The sequence below is a fragment of the Alternaria viburni genome (genome assembly GCF_023758015.1).
Source record: "Alternaria viburni strain BMP 2772 chromosome Unknown scaffold_61, whole genome shotgun sequence".
Lineage (NCBI taxonomy): Eukaryota > Fungi > Ascomycota > Dothideomycetes > Pleosporales > Pleosporaceae > Alternaria > Alternaria viburni.
The window spans coordinates 1-18,287 of NW_026055830.1; the positions used below are offsets into that span (position 1 = coordinate 1).

The window sequence follows — 18,287 nt, forward strand, 5'->3', positions numbered from 1 at the left end:
GGAGAGGGGGGGGCAGGGGGGGGAGGGATGGGGGGAAGGAGTTATAGGGGGAGGATGATGGGAGGGGAGAGAGGGGAGGAGGGGAGGAGAGAGACTAACCATCGTGATGGATGTGGATGTGGATGTAGATGTCAAGGCGGAGTGTTTGTCGTGGTGAGTTTGGATGCGTGTCAAATGCTGTGTGTTCGTCGCTATAGGTGTCTTCGCGTATATCTCAGCGTAGATGCGCTCGTAGTCAGAGAGGGTAGGTAAAGTTTGCTGCCTAGTGAAAGCGCGCGCTTCAGGCCAGATTGTCGCTTTACTGTCGTCGCGTACGTTGGTTGCGCCCGCGGACAAAGGGTCTGTGCGCACTCCCGGCCGCCGCATGTGGGATCGTCATTGCAGCGCAGCGAACGCGCTAGCTATTGTCGCTGGAACAAGCGCGACGTAGCCCTGGAGACTTGTCGCGACTTCACCTCAACCAACTCATATCACCGTTTACGGCACTGCGGAACTACATCATACGGGCGTTGCGCGCAGGGATTACACGCGATTGTCACGGATAGCTGCGCTGAAGGAACGAGCAAAGGAAGCGCTGAGAGAGGAGAACGAGGTAGTCGGACAACGACAAAGAGCGCGAGGGACACAACACCATGACAGAGCCACGTATGCGCCTGCGGCAAAAAGGCCAGCAGTTCCCTACGCAAGACTGTAAGCTCCCGTCCTCCAGTTCATCAGCGCTCTCAATGCGCACCATCCACCCCAAACCCCCCAAACTACCTTCCAACCATACTAACGCACCCCCAGTAGAAGCCTTCCTCCTCGCCTTCGGCGACAACGACTACCCCCTCCCCGAAACCATGCGCGTCCTCGACGAAATCATAACCGACTACATCATCGAAACCTGCCACGAAGCCGCGTCCGTCGCGCACCACGCCCGGCGCGCCAAAATCAAGCTCGACGACTTTAAGTTTATGTTAAGGCGGGATACGGGGAAGCTGGGGAGGGTGAGCGAGATGCTGGAGACGGATAAGGAGCTCAAGAGGAAGAGGAAGGCGTTTGATACTGATGAGGGGGCTGTGCTTGTGGAGAAGGATGGGGGTGAGGGGGGAGAAGGGGGAGGGGGAGGAGGAGGGGGTGGAAGGGAAGGAGGGGGGAAGTTGGGGAGGCCGAGGAAGAAGGTTGATGGTGGTGGTGGGGGAGATGGGGATGGGGGAGGGGAGGAGCCGAAGAAGAAGAAAAAGAAGAAGAAGGTTGATGGGGGTGGGGACGATGCTAGTACCGTAAGGAGTGGATGAGGGTGAGGGGTTTGATGGATGGCTGCTGCTGCAGCGATGGTACGGAGATTGAGGTCGGGTCGGGTCGCAGCAGATGCGCGAGGTATGCCAACGAGTATGCGAGCGCTGGGTCGACGACATGTCTTGGAAGCCATGAAGAGCCACCAACACATCATCATCATCATCATCGAGCGGGGAAGAATCATCCCGTTACCAGCGAGCATACGGCAACCCGATGAGTAGTGCTCTGGGTTTGTGCATTACTAGGAGTATGGTATTGCCTATACAAGGGATCACCGGCGTTTATCATGGATACCTACCGAGGTTTTTAGAGCTTCTACAAAAAGTACCAAACTTCATCGATTTCTAATACATTTTCTAGCTCGGTGATCTTGGGGTCGCAGTGTCACGCGTTTCTTCTAAGAAAGCATTCAAAGAGATAGGTATGCCGAATCCACGGGAAATGTATAGGGATGGGTTACTTACGCTGAGGATAATGGGAGGGATGTGGCGACGGACGGGGTTTGACATCGTTGGAGTGTTGGATGACTGGTATAGATTCGATCGCAATGCTATGGGTCCACTTCTATATTCTCTCCTTTTAATGTGTAAGACGAGTACGTGTGTGCAGTTCTTTCTCGATCTTCAGATGCAGGAGCAATCGCGTCTTGTTCTCAAGTGACATTCCGGTCTAGTCGGATACGTCTAGTCTTCCATTACCAAATCCATCCTTCTCGCATACATGTCACCTTCAGATCAAGATAGCTCGGACATAGAGACAGATAAGTCCTGATACGTGTAACTGTTACCTGTGATTACGGCTAGATTGATGGTCTTTCGATCGTAGCCGAGCTCGTCCGAGTAGGTGTTTACCGAATATATATCTTCGGCATCGGGTATTTGTTGGTGCTCTAGCTCCATGTCTACATCTAAGTCCGTTGTTGTGTCTTCGATCACTGCTTCTTTAGCACTAAGGCTGAGCAGAGCTCGTGTACGTGGACATGGAATCAACGACCTGGGCACGTTATCTTTTGTCAGGTCTTTTGCTTCGAGTATGATGGCGCAGTGCGGGGGAGCACTTCACGGTGTTGAAGTCGTGAACCTGAACTTTCAACTCGTTGCGCAACTCACCTAATGCTACATACTAGTCACTGTCACTACGCAGCATGGAACACACATTCCCGTGAAGCCACCTTCTTTGCATGTTTTCATCTTGACGTAGGATCCACGCCTGGCGATTCGAAATGTTGATGTTGGCTGCGCCTTCCTTCAACAGGTCGTTCTCACCTCACTCACCCCCGAAAAGCGCGTTTGATCCCACGCAGCGTATCCACCGTAATCTCCACAATGCCTTACCTTCACCCCGTTTGCACGCCCTTCACTCACCAGCACCACCCACACCAGCTTCCAGCATGAAGCTCCACATCCTCACCCTCGCAGTGCTCGCGACACTGGCTTCGACACACGTCCTCCCTCCCACCGATACCTCACTCACGAACCTCACCTACTCTGCCAACCTCAAAGACACACCCATAGACCATGTCGCCGCTACATTTGATCCCTCCACCGTCCACACCGCCGCCGACCCCCCACCCCCCAACGCCAAATTCGACAAAGCCGTCTCCACAGGCCAAACCCTCGACTCAGCCATGAAATCCAAAGACAGCGTCGCGCGATGGCTCTTCAAAGACTTCCCGCAATACGCAGAAACCTGTCAATCCCCGTTCACCGGCGACGGTCGCGCAGATTTGGCGAAATGGGGGTTCGACGACAGTGACGCACTGAGCGAGAAGATAAAGAACGAGTGCGACTTTGATGCGTATCATAAGATCAAAGCGACATTTGATGAGATCGGGCTGGATACGAAGGCGGCGAAGGATGGGGGGCCGAATCGGTGTTTCAAGGTTAATCATCGGGATGGGCCGGCGATTAAGAGGGATGAGAAGGGGGAGTTGCCGAATGAGGCGAAGCAGTACTATGATGTTTGTGGGAGGGAATACAGAGTATGCTTTCTACCCCTTCCCATTGACCCACACTCCTAACGACCCCAGGCCACAGGCGCATCCTACGAATTCGCCGCGAACCCCCACGGCCTCCTCGCCCTCATGAACATCATGTCCATGACCTACTCGGCAAAAACATACACATGGTTCCGCACGCCCCTGCCCAGCGAACTCCCGGACATAGGCACGACGCAGGATATTGCTTGGGCGATGTGGAACCGCGTCGCCGCGACTAGTCCGGCTGGATTGAAGGGATTGAAGTATCTGCTTGTGACGCAGGTGATGAATGCGGGGAGTAGGGAGATATTTCGGCATGCGCTGGGTTTGTTGGACCCACCGGAGAGTGAGTATAAGGTTTGGCCGGGGCATGAGTTTGTGATGGATGGGAAGGGGAAGGGGGGGAAGGGGGGGTTGGCTATACTGGGTATGTTGAAGCTCCTCCTATTCTGACGACCAGGATATGGGGAGAATCGCATGCTAATGAGATATCAGGTTCGCCGGTGGGTCGATGGGCAGGCTATCTCTTGCTACAGCACAAGGACCAACTTGGCGGAAACAGGTACATTGAGAAGGTAAGGCTGTTCAAACCGCCCGGGGCGAGTTTGCCATACCTCCTCTTCTACGTCGCGAAGGATCCGTGGGTCGGAGAAGTCAAACCAGTGGCTGCGAAGATGGTGAGCGGGATGAACGTCACAAATGCGTTGGAGATGGACGATGATGCCAAGAATGTTGTGAGGAGAGAGGATGAAAAGAACCTCATCAGACAGCATGTTGTCGTTGTCCGAACCTAGGATGTTGCGACGAAGAGAAGAGAAGTGAGTGTACGATGGTTACAATCGCCTTCGAAAGCATCTGAGAAGAGGAACTTATACTACATGTCAAAAGCTCTCCAAACATCGAAGCATACACCCACCTACACAAAATCAAAAACATCCCCCTTATCCCCCACCATCCTCCCCACCCTCTTCCCGCCTACAATCCTCTCCAACTCCATCCTCTCCCACCGCGAAAAACACACCTTGACACTCGCTTCCGCTCTGCTAATCTCTGCGCGTTCGATCGACTTGCCAACGAATCCCACAACCTCATCGTAGAACACCGGGTTCTCAGGTACCCCGTAAAAGACCACGCGCTTCACACCGCGGATGTTGTATCTATGGAAATGGTGGGCGCGGCCGGTGTACAGCAACAAACTGTGTTTCCCGTTCATAAAGTGCGAGCGTGCCTTGCGGACGTCGGTTGCATCGGTGTATTCACTAATAGATGCGTATGCGATATCAGAATCCACAAGTGAGTTTCTGACGCGGACGAAATCGAGGTAGGAAGGTATGAACACCAACACCCCCAGTCCTCCATCTGGGCTTTTCGGTAAACGGGATATAGACGGCAGGATCGACGTATTGAAGAATTTAAACCGCGCATCGGGGTCTGTGAGGTGTGATGGCGAGTCGAACCGCGTGAACGTCTGTTTTATACCCCACGAGAGAGACTCGATGAGTCCGGCTGTGTGGTCTGGTACGTATTTCAGCCGACCGGCGTAGTTGCGCATGTGTTTGTTGAAGAGGGTGTTTATCTTTGGTGTTAGGAACGCGGATAGAATGATTGTTTGCCTGAACAACGGCGCATGCCCATCTAAATACCAACTCCTCACGCGCGAAAAGTCGCAGCCATGCGCATCTTTCGGTTGGAGATTCAGGTGCTCGAAAACGTATTCTGCGTGCTCCCAGTTTTGCATTAGCGCTGCGTCGGCTTGTTCCATAATCACCATTTCGATGGACGACAGGAAATCGGAGTCGCCTTGTTTCTTTCTGGGGTCCCCGGTCTCGATGGCGCGGCGGAGGCCGAGGGTGGAGGCGAAGATGATGTCTGAGTTGTAGAAGGTGGAGTAGAATTTCAGTGTTTTCCGTGTGAGTTTTACGCCGATGCGGAACTCATTCTCGTCGTTTCCTTCAAACAGTTCGCGGAAGTCGGCGGGGCGGTCGGGTGAAAATTTTTCTTCGGGTAAGGAGAAGGAGTCGAGGAAGCGTTTTTTGTTTTCTTGTTGCTCGAAGGCGTGGAGGGAGGTTAGGGAGTCGAGGACGCGGACGCAGGCTTGTTTTGTTTCGAGCAGGAAGAGGATTTTGGGGCGCGTGAAACCTTGGTCGCGGTATTCGATGTCGGGGTCGGAGGAGTCTTTGGATGTGGATAGCTTGGCGTTGTTCTTGAGGATGCGGTCGCGGGTTGTGAGGATGTGGTTTAGGGCGTGCAGACAGGTTATGTCGCGGAGACGGCTGGCGTTTTGGACTGTTCTTGCGCCGAAGAGTAGGTCTTGGTAGCCGAAGATAGAGGGTGCGATGGCTTGTTCTAGATCATTGAAAGCGCCGACCTTTTTCTGTGCGTTATCTACAAGCCGCGCTTTCAACTGGACGTCGCGTACGCTTCTGAGCTTCCGGTTCGGCTTGACCTCGTCGCTGGGAACCTGGAGTATGCCGACGCCCTTCCCGGATGCTCGATCCAGCTTCTGTGACGTCCACTGGTTGGCTGCTATCCGCTTGAGTCGCGCGGCTAGTTCGTTCTCGTCGGGGTTCCCAAAGTGCTTCTGGTAGGCCTGCTCGAGCTCCTGCTCTTCCTGATCGTCATCGTCGACGTCTTCATCATTATCAACCTCTGCCTGCTCGTCCTCCGCCTCGTCGCCTTCCAGGGTGGTAGATTCAGCATCGTCGTCCAATTCGACCTCCTGCTCAGGCTCGTCGTGCTCCAGCTTCCGCCTCTTCTTGCGATGCTCTTCCGAGCCGGTATTGCGCGACGAGAAAGACTGCAGGAGAGTCGCATAGGCGTTCGAGATGGGTTGCGCTTCTTCTTCTTCTTCCTCTTCGTCCGAGACATCGTCTTCTGATACGTCGGATTCGCTCTCGTCGGATGGGGTGGGTTCGCGCATGGGCATGTTTCTGGTACTGTTAGGATTGGACCCATGCACCCGCGACCAATATCCGTACTCACGAATCTTCGACCTCGTCTCGTGTTCTCGCTGCGGCAAATCCGCCTCTGCTTCCACCTCTTCCACGACCTCTCATGCCGCTTCTGCCCCTTCCCATTCCGCCGCCCCTACTACCGCCCCTTCCTCCTCCACGAGATCCGCCTCGTCCTCTCATTGGCGCCATGTCGGTTGCGCAGGTGTATGCGCTGATGTGAAGCAAGTCTTCCGCAGGGTTTAGGTGGTTTTGCCGCGTTGAGTGAGGGTAGTATTGCGTTGCGACTACCTCTTGCGCAAGGGAAGAAGCGAAATGTCTGTGGTCGAAGTAGAGTCGTCGCGTTGAGATACTCCGCAAGTTAACTCGGCGCGCCAGAAAAAGTTCAGATGGTCCGTGCAAGCGAACGCACCTGCCCAGATTTCGTGAAGAATATCGCTGCGTGCCCCACCAACCACATTTGACGTCCCGAGCGCCTCAACACCACGCCCACCAAACAAGAACCTATCACCACTACAACCGCCACCATGGCCGAGAACGACTCCTTCCTGCATCTGGCGCGCCCGCTCGGCCCCGCGTCCATGGGCACGCAGCCGTCGACTGCCCCGCTGAACGTCGCCATCCAGCCCCAGGTATGCGACAAGCCACGGTCGAGGCTGCCTGCTCTACTCTCTGACACCATCTGCTAGGCCGTCTTCTCCATCCTCGACCACTCGCTCCGCCGCCCCGCCGAGCAAGAGCGCGTCATCGGCACCCTCCTCGGCACCCGCAGCGAAGACGGCACCGAGATCGAGATCCGCAACTGCTATGCCGTCCCCCACACCGAGACGGCCGAGCAGGTCGAGGTCGACATGGACTACCAGAAGCAGATGCTCGCCCTGCACCTGCGCGCCAACCCCCGCGAAGTCCTCGTCGGCTGGTACGCGACCAGCAGCGACCTCAACACCTTCTCCGCCCTCATCCAGAACTTCTACAGCCAGCAAGGCGACGGCACATGGCCACACCCCGCCGTCCACCTGACTGTCTCGACCGTCCCCGGCCAGGAGATTGAGTCCAAGACGTACATCTCCGCGCCCATTGGTGTCACCGCCGAGCGCGCCGCCGACTCATGCCTCTTCATCCCCGTGCCCCACGAGATCAAGTACGGCGAGGCCGAGAGGTCAGGCCTGGAGCTCATCTCGTCCGCCAAGGACCGCGAGGACCGGTCGCAGGACGTCATGACCGACCTCGACTCGCTGGAGACGGCCATCACACACGTCCTGGACATGCTCGAGCGCGTCTCCAACTACGTTAACAACGTGCTGGACGAGGAGGCTGAGCCATCGTCCGCGCTGGGCCAGTTCCTGATGAACGCCCTCAGCCTGGCACCCAAGGTCGAGCCCGCCGACATTGAGCGCGACTTGTACGTCAGAATTATTCATACTCCCAGACATATGCTAACAATCACAGCAACGCACACATCCAAGACGTCCTCGTCGTATCATACCTCGCCAACACCATCCGCACACAAATCGACCTCTCGAACCGCCTCGCGACCGCGGCGCTCACCATGGGCGGCGGCGACCCTCTCGCTGGCGACGGCAAGAAGGACGGCGACAACAGGGGCAAGGGCGGCGACCGACGAGGCGGCGGCAAGGGCAGGCAACAAAGAGAGCAGGAGGCATGAATGGGATAAAAGGCACACTGCATGGAGTTTGGCGTTCTAGTGACATGCCACTGCTGACGCAGTAAGCGCGACATGGCGCGACATGGCGCGACATGACGCTCTGGGACCAGCGTTATAGGGAAGAAGTCGGGTTCGAGGTCAGACAATGGTCGCGAGGGCTATGATGAGAGACAATGTGAGCAGGGGGTTGATATACTCGTGAGCGAGCGAGCGAGCGAGCGAGTTAGAGTCTGTCCGAGAAGCGCTGTATAACTACTACATTATCCCTGCGGTAGCATTGACGGCGTTCGGCCACATGCATGAAAAGTCATGAAATGAATAAGATCAGAAAGCTGGGGTCGTGTACGTGATGGTTCAGATACCATTTGTCGCTATGTACGTCTAACTAGGATGCACCATGATGGAAGCACCATGATAGAAAAGCAGGCATGCACCTCGGAGTTGGACTCCGAGATAAGAGGCGGAAGGAAAATGCACCGTGATGAAAGCCACGATAGAACGCGAAAGAAAGATGCACCGTGATGGAGACCACGATAGAACTGAGTGCACCGTGGTGAAGACCACGATATAACGAAGTGCACCGTGGTGAAGACCACGATATAACGGAGTGCACCGTGATGAATACCACGATATAACGGAGTGCACCGTGATGAATACCACGATATAACGCGAAAACAGATGCACCAGATCTAAACCCGATAAAACGCGAAAGGACAATGCACCAGATGTGGATCTGATAGAGTCCGAAAGGAAAGTACACCGTGATGAAGACCACGATAGAACGCGAAAAGGGAAGTGCACCAGATGTGGATCTGATAGAACGTAAAAGGAAAGTGCACCGTGATGAAGACCACGATAGAACGCGAAAGTAAAGTGCACCGTGATAAAGACCACGATAGAACGCAGTGAAAATCATGCTCGGTGCTTTCATTAGCCAAACGAGCCGCTTGCCATTCCCGCCGCCGCGATAGCTCAATTTTCCATTTCATTTGTCTGTCTAAGGATTAACTTCAGTGGTTTGGGAAGGGCTTTGGGGGTTGGTACTTACGTCGAGGTTCAATGGCCGCGGTGTAAGGCGGTTGTGATTGTTGTGTCGATTTGGATCAATTAATTTGGGTCATGTCGATTTGATTCATGTCGATTTGGTTCATGTCGATTTGGTTCAATCGATTCGATTCATATCGATTCGTATCATTCGATTTGGTTCAAGCAATTTTGTTCAAGGATCATGGTTGAGGACGAAGTCGCGAATGGCCGCCGCAATATGCCATGGATGCCGACGTTCTCGCGACGCCTCCGATTCCGCTTTGTCATTTTGCGATTTCGATTGCGAGGTTTGCAAGATGGACAATTCTTCGAGGTTGGTTCGTAATTCTGCCGCTTTGAATGCAAGGGCAGCGACGACGGCATCGTCTTGTTCATCTTCAACGATGTTAGCAGGGTGCTAAAAACAGCGGAGGCATGACGGTGACTCACTTCCGACGCGTTTGCGTCGCAGATACAATTCCACAGACCGATTGTCAACAATTCAGCGCCGGTGCGTCGGCAACGAGGCGGCCGAGCGCCTTGATTGTGCGCTCGTAGTCATTTTGCAATTGCAATGCTTCCAAGAGGTCATGGCGAGGGTGAGCGACGGCTCTGGCAATTTTCGATTCAAGGTGTGTCGGTGTTGTTTCGTGGTGATGTTGTTGAGGTGGTGATGGACTGACTAGGCAGCAGCGGAACGGAGGCCCGACCACCCGCGCCGGCCAGTCACGTGCTAGTGCGTCATCGCTGCCCAGGTGGTACCACTTGAGCACCTCTGCCACACCACACCTACAACTGCCGCAAGTACTTAGCATCTACCAGCATCGCGCATCGGATAGATACCGAATTCGCCCGCGATTGTTCGCGCTATCGCTCAGGACCTCTCTACATGCAACGTGAATCCCCGAATACAACGCGAAGCGACCCCCCGTCGTGGCGCAGTCGTGGCAGTGAATTCCAATCCCTTCAGCCCGATGAAAGCGAGGCTGGCGCTCTTCCTGGTTCATCAACGGTATCCGGTATCGCTTCCAAATCGTCCCTGGTAGAATCTTGATTCTGGACTTGGCTATGAGATGTCTACCACACCGCCCATTGTGGAGTTGCCTCAGGCGCTCGAAATCTCGTGTCGTCGTGATGGCTTTCGGTCCTGTTGGCACCGCGTGGGTTGCTGCGCCTACTTCATAGTTCTGCCTGGAAGGTTGTATTGTATAAAGATGTCTTGCATCTCTAGTCAGATTGACCAACATGCTAGTATTCTGGTTACGTATCTTTGTTACAATGTCAATTCGCAACACTCTCGTCGCTGGCAACACCGCTTCTGCTTCGTCGCAGGGCGTTGCGGGCCAGATGATCAACCTAAACGCCGTTCCCGATGACATTCATCACCTCATTCTCTCCGATATCGTGGACACATCGCCCGCAGATCTACTGAATGTGGCACAATCTTCCGAAGTCTTGCACCATGCGGCGCTACCATACATATACCGCAACATCATCTTGAACGGAGAGTCAACGGCATACAAGACACTTGTGGAGAAGCTCTCCAAGCATGAGCACGGTGACCTTACGAAGCACAGCCGCAGCATCACCGTCAAAGACGAGGTACCCTCCGAAGACCTGGTTATGATACTCAACAAGACTTCGCGGCACAAGAATCTTCGATCGCTCAAGTATGTTCCTTTAACCAATTCAAGATACTGAAACTGACTCTTGTAGTTGGGAGACTTCCACGCACATAACTCCGGCAGTATACGACATCATTCATGCAATTGAGCCGAAGCCCGAGATACGCGTTGTTGTCGTAGACCGGAAGACGGCAACGAGTGTTGCACATCGCCAGATGGACATGAAGCTCCTGTCATCTCCGCTTCTTGTTAGCTTGACCTACGAGGTATATATGCAGGGCTTCGCCCCCGAGCACCCTTGCCGATCCGAGTGGCCTCGACTCTCCCAGGCACTGGCGGCTGGCGGGAACGTTAGATCTCTTCGGCTACAAGTTTTGCAAGACGGTCACAACCTTTTTACACCCGATACGGAGCCAGCGAAGATACCGCGCCTTGATCTCACCACCGGTATGCGCCTCCCTCTACTGGAGGAGATGACTCTTCAGACCTTGAGATACCATGGCCAGACGGCGTTTCTCTGGGATCTCGACTACTGTCGCATGTTTCGCGATGCTATCGACTGTTCCCGACTGCGTAAGCTCGACTTCGGCGGCGAACATCCCGCAAACTTCTTTTCTTGCTTCACCGGACTTTGCCCGAAGCTCAAAGTGCTGAGTTTTGGGATGTGGGAGGGTGATAAATCGCCTGCGAAGCGGTTCATCGAGTCGATTGACGCACTTGAACATCTCGATCTGTCACGAGCGCAAGCGGGTATAGACGATCTTTGGCCCGCTATTGAGCAGCACAAGGATACACTCGAGACACTGATCCTTGGGCCGACATTTGAAGCATACTGCCACAAGGTAGTCATGCCCTTCAGCCGTTTGAAGGATATCGCGCGGACATTTCCTAGGCTCAAGCATCTAGGCTGGGACGCACCCTGCGAACGCAACGTAAGTCATGCTCACGCGGACCAAATCATAGTCGCGCTGACCGTACCATTAGATCGATCCGCAACATCTCGTCGCCCTGTTAGGAATGGATCTTACGAAGCTTGATCTCTGGCTGCACATTCCCCACGAAGCAAACGACTACAGCGAAAAGCTCGTCCAGGACATCTGGGGCAACATCCCCCACCCCGAACTTAACAAAGAGAGTACTATCGCGTCTGCGATCGGTATTGCAGATCGTCTTTTGGGATCGGGGCAAGGCGCGTTTAAGCGGCTCACTCTTCATCTCTCGCGAGAGGGCGCTTCGGATCGCTGCCAGCCGTATATGATGTACTCGAAGCTGCAACTTAGACTGAATGGGCGTTCTGAAAGGACCCGTGGAGACAAGTGGGATGTGCGCGGTAAGCTGGACTGGTCTTATGAGCCCACTTTGGTGGAAGATCTGCTGTTCGAGGAGAGGTAGGGGAATGATGGTTAGGGTGAGAAACAAGAGGGATTTCTTCCTCGGATTTGAACCTTTGTGCATTTTGTTTCCTTTCCTGTCTTATGCTCTCTCGTCATATTTGGCGACGCTAGTCATGGTTGGCTCTCTGTTATTCACCCCATCTACTGGTACTGCGAGGAGATACTCTACGAAAGAGAGAAGTATCGCATCTCCAAGAACCTCGCATCCCCAAGAACTTCTGGTACTGCGAAGACGCAGAGTAAGCAATGAGCCACTCACAACTCGCGCAATATACCACCATCCTATTCGAAATCGTAATCCTCAAATGAGAGGGATTGCAATCATGAGACTCATGGTTGGCTCGTCTTATTTATGGGGTGTATGCGAACCACGGAACAGCCATAGGTGTCGCATGTTTGGTAGCGAACGTTACATTTATCCATCTACTCGAAAAGCTTTGCACCCAAAATATTCGTCGTTTGCATCTATTATCTCTCCTCATAACACTCACTACGATGGACGAACATGAGCTGGAACAACAGAGCGATGAACAAGAGGTGCTAGTCGCCGACCAGACGCCCACTAAAGAGCAGCGTAAAGCCGCACGACGCTTCGAGAAATTTGAGAGAAGAGCGATAAGAAACCGCATAGCCCATCTCGACCATGTGCTTGCACGCGCAAGAGAGAACGCATACAAGGCACATTACCGCGCGGCTGAACTGAGCGCAAAAGTCGAGGAAGAACGGCCATCCCTAATCGAGGCCTTGCTTCCATACGAAAGGCGCAAAGCAGCAAGATCGAAACAAAGAGCCCGAAAACAGCACACAATATTCCTTGACCGGTTCTTCCGCCTGCCGAGAGAGATCCGCGACCTGATATACCACCACGCCTGGAGCGGTACGATGATATCCTTCTACCAAGAGCTAACCTGGAACTTCTCGGAGCACGATACTATCCCCTGGGGCCCAGTTATGACAGCTGAGTATTCATCTACTGGTACATACAGGGCAAGTCTCATGTCGGCATGCGATCTTGTCAAACCAGTGAATGGAGGCCCCTGCAAGGGACTCAGACACGCGCAAGAATATGCATGGATATGGACGAGCCAGCAGATGTTCTCGGAGTCTACGGCGCAGTTTTATCGGTACACCCAGTTCACTTGGTCTCCGCGGGCTGAGCGTCACTACTATCATATGTGCGCGCACATTGTCCCACGGCGCAAATTGTACGAGTCAGCATACGCCTTCCCAAACATCCTCCTCGCACACCGCGTATTTCTCGATGTGGGATACGAAATATGCCTTGACGTAATTAACCATGGTATATCGGCCTCAATTCTGGAACTGCTGGCTATGGCGAAAAAAGGGGAGGAGAAAAAGGCGCTGCAAGTGAGTTGGATAAGGAATATGGCGGACACGAAAGCTTTTCACCTCAAGGATTTGGTTCCGGCTAGTACGCCTCACTCTATGGCTGCAAGAGCGTTCGAGGAGCTGGTGTTGAGGGATTTAGAGAGGGTGGGCTGGGAGATTGCGGTTGGGGAACAGGGGACGTGACTTGCAGGTACGGCGGAAACGTGGAGTTAGATTGGGTGGTTTATGCTTGCGCAACTTCGAAAAGCTACATAAGCAGATGGTCTTAGAAGGAGAATGCATGGCAGGTATACAATGCCGATCATTGACGAATGCGATGCAGTGAGCATTGTTTCCCGCTTTGTGAGGGCGCCATTGACAGAGATTGCTAGGGTAGCAACATTGCGCTGTAGGCAGACGCATTCTTCGCTTGAAGTTGATGTTGATAGCGAAGGCACAACAAAAGATGCAATAGCCTAGACATATGCGGCAGTGTTTCACGGGCTGAGATAGAGGTCGTGTTAGTAGGAGTAGTGGTAGTACCCTGGATACAAGGTTGTTGTTGCGAGCGCTCGCTTCGATAGTAACAGATACAATAATATCTCAAACGTATTCCTAGCCACTCCCCTTGCTTATCGACCTACGGAACCATGAAGCCTTCTTGTCAACCGGAGGCGAGGCCAACTTCCTGGCGCGCATGGTCACCGATGAACCCGGAGATACCATACTCTCCCAGAGATGCGGCGGAATAATGAGGTCGTCTTTCAGTAGATCGTACTCTCCGTTGTCGACTAGCTGGGAGAGCACTGCTACGCCGGAGCTAACTTTTGCGATGAAATCCCGCATTCCCTGATGGAGTTAGTTTGCGAACTTTAAGCAGGTGTGCAAATTACTTACCTCCCAAGTGTTGCACAAAAGCCAGGGGCATTCGAACTTGCGGCCGACTGCATCATGGAAGATGAATGTCGCTGTTCTAGCTTTCTCTACTTCTTTTGCCTCTGCTAATGCCTTTTCAGCATGCTCTTTCTTTGCCTTTTCTATTTCAGCCTTCGCCTCCTGTTGCGCCAAAATCAGCTTTTCCACCCTGTCCATTTGACTTTCTTCCATCTCTGCCTTCAACTTTTCAGCAGCCTCTTTCTTTGCCTTTTCCTTTTCGATCTTTGCCTCCTGCTGAGATACGAGCAGACTCTCTAGTCGATCGAATTTCGCAAGTTCCGCATCTCTCCTCGCCTTCTCAGCAGCTTTTTTATCTGCGTCCTCCTTGGATATAAGCAAATTCTCTAGCCTGTCGAATATTTCATTTTCAGCGCGTGGAACGTGTTGCCGTGGACTTCTATGGCGCACCGCCTCTTCGTCATCGCGCTTTGATGACCTCTGCCGATGCACACCAGTATCGACAGTCGGATTGCCGCTTCTCTTCGCCTTGGAGTCCGGGCGTCCTGTATGTGCAAATGATTTCCCAAAAGGAGTCCATCGTTCTTGCGGCTCGCTGTGACGTACCGACCCTTCGCCTTTTTCCTCGGACGGTGTTCTTGCATCAGCTTCAGTATCCGCTGTGGAGTAACCATCTTCGCTTGCGGGGACAATCTCGATTCCTTCAGTATCCGCTGTAAAGTAATGATCTTCGCTTTCAGGGAAGACTTGGACTCCTTCGGTATCCGCTGTCGAATACCCATCTTCGCTTGCGGGGAAAAACCGTGATCCCTCATGCGCAGACGACCTCTCGGTCGCATTCCAGCTCCACGTCGGTTTCAGACTCTGATGATCTAGCACGTCTCTGGCCAACGCGCAAGACATTTGCTGCATCTCGACAATTTGTGTACAGTTCTGAGCAGCCTGGAGGGCGCAGTCATCCTCGTCGAAGTCCCCGCTCTGGAAGATGGTTGAGTCGTGTCTTTTCGTAACACCTTGTTGTGCTGCACCAAGGAGGACCAACTCTCCACCCGCGTTCTGTGTCGTGTCTCCGGCCTCTATTGCAGTGCTTGGATCCAGAGTGAGCGTAAAGGAGGAACCGTCGTCTTGTTGAGCATCTCGATGATGACATAGACACTCTGTAGCGTCTTCCGCGAACTTAATGTTGCTCTCGACCTGTGTTTTCAGACTCTCGCTGTACAAACGTCAGCATGATACTGCTACCGCAACTTTATGCTGCCTACCTGATAGAGTCCGGGGCATCTCGCTGCAGTACGACAGCCAAGTTCATGGTAGAAACAAGGACGATGATGGTGGTCTTGAATGAATCCACCAAGCTTTTGACAAACATGACCTTAGGCCCAACCTTCATCCACCTAAATCGGAACCGTATGAGCGAAATGGTGAAAGCACGCCGTGAAGGATCATGTTGGACCGGCTCCCCGATCAGCATTTTCAAATCCTCTATGAGGGTTTGGCATGCGCCGATCAAGACGACGGTGATCTCGCGAAGCTTCTCTGTTTTAGAGTGTGGGAGATCCACGACCATACTCAATTGCGTGAGCGAACTTGAAAAGACCGAGATATCTGCGGCAATCATTCTAGCCTCATACTCCGCTGATTTGATGACGTTGGCGACTTCGAGGAGCGTTCTGGCGAGTTGCGCGCTCGCGCCCGCGAGGGTGATTAGTGAAGCTGCCAACCCGATGATTTCTGCCATGGTGGTAAAGTCGTGGAAACCGCGTCGGGAACCTCGCGACTATTGTGATAGTATAACAAGTAATTTGAAGTGTGCAAGATTGTTGTCGCTCCGCCTCTTCAAGGCTGAGATGCAGACAGTGGCTGTGCCACATGTAGGTGCCCCGCACTGGCGGGCATCTTCCTAACAGAGGATACTCAGCCATGCTGCACCGCCGCCGAGTCGGAGGAAGACATAAACCCAAGGCTGACTGTTTTACTAGTAATTACTAAGCTTGGTACGCGGTGACAATTGGAAAAGAACAAGACGGGTGAAGAATCAGCAGGGCCGGCATCGCATGGTGTGGATGTGTGACTTCCAAGGTTACATGTTCCTTCGCGGCTGGCTTCTTCCCCGGCGTAGTTAGGTATCGGCGCTCTCAGCACCCTCGCCTTGATCTGGATCATCAGGAAAAGGCGCGAGTCGTCGGGGCTGAACTGCTGCTTCGCGGCGCTGTCAAAGGGGTTCACAGCGTTGGCGCTGCAATCTTTCTCGTCGGCGGAGTCGCTGCGTGTGCTGGATCCGATACTTAACGTGCGTATAGCGCCGAACGCACCTGGGCATCATCGACGTCTCTGTTCTTCCGGCCTTCTTATCTCGTTGTCGATTTCAGACATCCGTTTCCGAGCATCTTGACGACTTGGGCGTATTCTTGGCCTTCCTCTTTGAAGACGAGTTCGCGCTTTTCGTTGTCATTCAAGATGTAGGATTGCGGTGCCGCAGAGCAGACGAGGGACTCACGATTTCCGAATCGGCATCACACCCACTCAGTCAGGTTGCCTCGAATAACAAGAACCACCGGTGCAGAAACTCGTCCACTGGATTAAACACATGTAATAACCGAACAGCGCAGACAGGCGAATCTCGCGCCCTACCCACTCTCCACATCCGCAGCTTTCGTCTCAACCTTAATCTCAGGCCCCTCAATCTTCTTAACCTTCCTCCCCTCCCACCACGACATAATGCCCGCAAACATCGCAACCCCACACCCCAGCGCAATAAAAGTCCCCGTCGCCCAAGTCGGGCGATCCAACCGATCCCAATGCCACATAAAAAAGCACAACACAGCCTGCAACAGCGTATTCAACACCATCATATCAACCGTAAACGCCAGTTTCCACATACTAGTCGGCGGCGCCCTCTCCCCCGTAAAAGTCTGCGGCACCAACTCCTCCTCGCCCCTCCAGCCCTCATTCTCCGTAAACCAGCTTGGTGGTCGAAACCAAGCTTTATTCTGGTTCCAGAGCCGGCGCATGGCGTTTGAGTCGTGGAAGTGGACGGCGCGGATGGACCAGTAGAAATCGCGGAAGCGCCAGGGGGCGAGGCCGAAGCCCGTGACGCAGAAAAGGGCGTTGAGGATCTGGCTGTCGATTTCGAGCCAGATTTTGCGGGAGCTGTAGTCGTCGTTGCAGCTGGGGTGGCACATGGCGGGCGCGGCGTTGAGGAGCAGGAAGAAGAGCATAGCGCCCCAGGCCTGGGGTTCGTTAGTAAGAGGAGGCACGAATGGGGAGCGCGCATACGTACGACGATGTTGAGACCGTAGATGGTGATTAGAAAGCCTGACGGTGTGAGGAAGAAGACCCAGAAGGCTTTCAGACCGTGCTTGATGGTAGGGCCCCACGGTTCCTTCTCGGACGACGCGTGCTTCTCCTTCAACGTTCGTCGACGGTGGAGTCCATGTCCATGAGGCTTACGCGACCTCTTCCCAGTCTTCTCGTCCACTTCTCCCGGTACCATCGCGTCTGTTGCGGGCTGGTCAAGGATCCTAGTCTGGGACTTGACCAAGGTGAGCTCTCCATCTTCGTCTGGAACCGCTACTCGTGTGGCATGACCATGAGCGTCGAACGTGATGTTTGATCCTCCAGATTCCGGCTCTCGCAATTCGGTCAAGTTGGGCGCTTGAGCCATTGCCGTCGCCGTGGCCTGCCACATGCCCAGCTGCGGTGTCGTGTGCAGCAACGACAGCGACATGCCGCGCGCCCGCCCAATTATGCCCTTCTCTTGATCGTCGGCCATGGCTGGATGTGTATGCGCAGCCGTCGTCGTATGCGATGCAATCTTGTACGTCCAAGTCAAGGGTAATGATGGAGTGGGTGCTTTTGCTTCACATGTCACTGAACCAGCGCTCGGTGTCACGCCGTTGAGCTACTCGGGAGTAGAGACGGTGACGCCTATGTATGCGGCCCTCGGTCCAACTGTGATAGGCGTAACAACACGGACGATCATGGCGCCGCCACGCGAAGTCCTGAGATTCCGGTCCAGACTATCGAGATAGACACGGCCGAGCACAATCTGTTCGTGCGAAAGTTCGTTGGGCGCGGATGATCGGCGGCGCGGCATGGGCAACACGCCGTGGATTGGCCCGCTTCGCCGCAGAAGATCCGCGACCT

General features: G+C 53.9%; 8 protein-coding genes across 8 annotated transcripts; 5 read left to right on the plus strand and 3 right to left on the minus strand.

The window, feature by feature from the left end:
- Positions 1 to 632: 632 nt before the first annotated feature.
- J4E79_011823 (uncharacterized protein) lies at positions 633 to 1,277 on the plus strand (the record flags this gene model as incomplete). The annotated part of the gene is made up of 2 exons (XM_049360649.1): positions 633 to 690; positions 787 to 1,277. The coding sequence occupies 2 exons, from the start codon at positions 633 to 635 to the stop codon at positions 1,275 to 1,277; spliced, it is 549 nt and encodes a 182-aa protein (XP_049204885.1).
- Positions 1,278 to 2,668: 1,391 nt separating this feature from the next.
- J4E79_011824 (uncharacterized protein) lies at positions 2,669 to 4,050 on the plus strand (the record flags this gene model as incomplete). The annotated part of the gene is made up of 3 exons (XM_049360650.1): positions 2,669 to 3,259; positions 3,308 to 3,683; positions 3,752 to 4,050. The coding sequence occupies 3 exons, from the start codon at positions 2,669 to 2,671 to the stop codon at positions 4,048 to 4,050; spliced, it is 1,266 nt and encodes a 421-aa protein (XP_049204886.1).
- Positions 4,051 to 4,172: 122 nt separating this feature from the next.
- On the minus strand, positions 4,173 to 6,182 carry UTP25 (rRNA-binding ribosome biosynthesis protein utp25; the record flags this gene model as incomplete). The annotated part of the gene is made up of 1 exon (XM_049360651.1): positions 4,173 to 6,182. One exon carries the CDS (start codon positions 6,180 to 6,182, stop codon positions 4,173 to 4,175), a length of 2,010 nt encoding a protein of 669 aa, XP_049204887.1.
- Positions 6,183 to 6,734: 552 nt separating this feature from the next.
- On the plus strand, positions 6,735 to 7,873 carry J4E79_011826 (uncharacterized protein; the record flags this gene model as incomplete). Its single annotated transcript, XM_049360652.1, has 3 exons — positions 6,735 to 6,839; positions 6,897 to 7,609; positions 7,657 to 7,873. 3 exons carry the CDS (start codon positions 6,735 to 6,737, stop codon positions 7,871 to 7,873), a joined length of 1,035 nt encoding a protein of 344 aa, XP_049204888.1.
- A 2,304-nt stretch (positions 7,874 to 10,177) lies between these two features.
- J4E79_011827 (uncharacterized protein) lies at positions 10,178 to 11,916 on the plus strand (the record flags this gene model as incomplete). The annotated part of the gene is made up of 3 exons (XM_049360653.1): positions 10,178 to 10,569; positions 10,616 to 11,456; positions 11,509 to 11,916. 3 exons carry the CDS (start codon positions 10,178 to 10,180, stop codon positions 11,914 to 11,916), a joined length of 1,641 nt encoding a protein of 546 aa, XP_049204889.1.
- A 497-nt stretch (positions 11,917 to 12,413) lies between these two features.
- On the plus strand, positions 12,414 to 13,075 carry J4E79_011828 (uncharacterized protein; the record flags this gene model as incomplete). The annotated part of the gene is made up of 2 exons (XM_049360654.1): positions 12,414 to 12,795; positions 13,053 to 13,075. The coding sequence occupies 2 exons, from the start codon at positions 12,414 to 12,416 to the stop codon at positions 13,073 to 13,075; spliced, it is 405 nt and encodes a 134-aa protein (XP_049204890.1).
- A 787-nt stretch (positions 13,076 to 13,862) lies between these two features.
- J4E79_011829 (uncharacterized protein) lies at positions 13,863 to 15,879 on the minus strand (the record flags this gene model as incomplete). The annotated part of the gene is made up of 3 exons (XM_049360655.1): positions 13,863 to 14,096; positions 14,145 to 15,354; positions 15,404 to 15,879. 3 exons carry the CDS (start codon positions 15,877 to 15,879, stop codon positions 13,863 to 13,865), a joined length of 1,920 nt encoding a protein of 639 aa, XP_049204891.1.
- Positions 15,880 to 16,768: 889 nt separating this feature from the next.
- Positions 16,769 to 17,913, minus strand: J4E79_011830 (uncharacterized protein; the record flags this gene model as incomplete). Its single annotated transcript, XM_049360656.1, has 2 exons — positions 16,769 to 17,371; positions 17,422 to 17,913. The coding sequence occupies 2 exons, from the start codon at positions 17,911 to 17,913 to the stop codon at positions 16,769 to 16,771; spliced, it is 1,095 nt and encodes a 364-aa protein (XP_049204892.1).
- Positions 17,914 to 18,287: the final 374 nt, after the last annotated feature.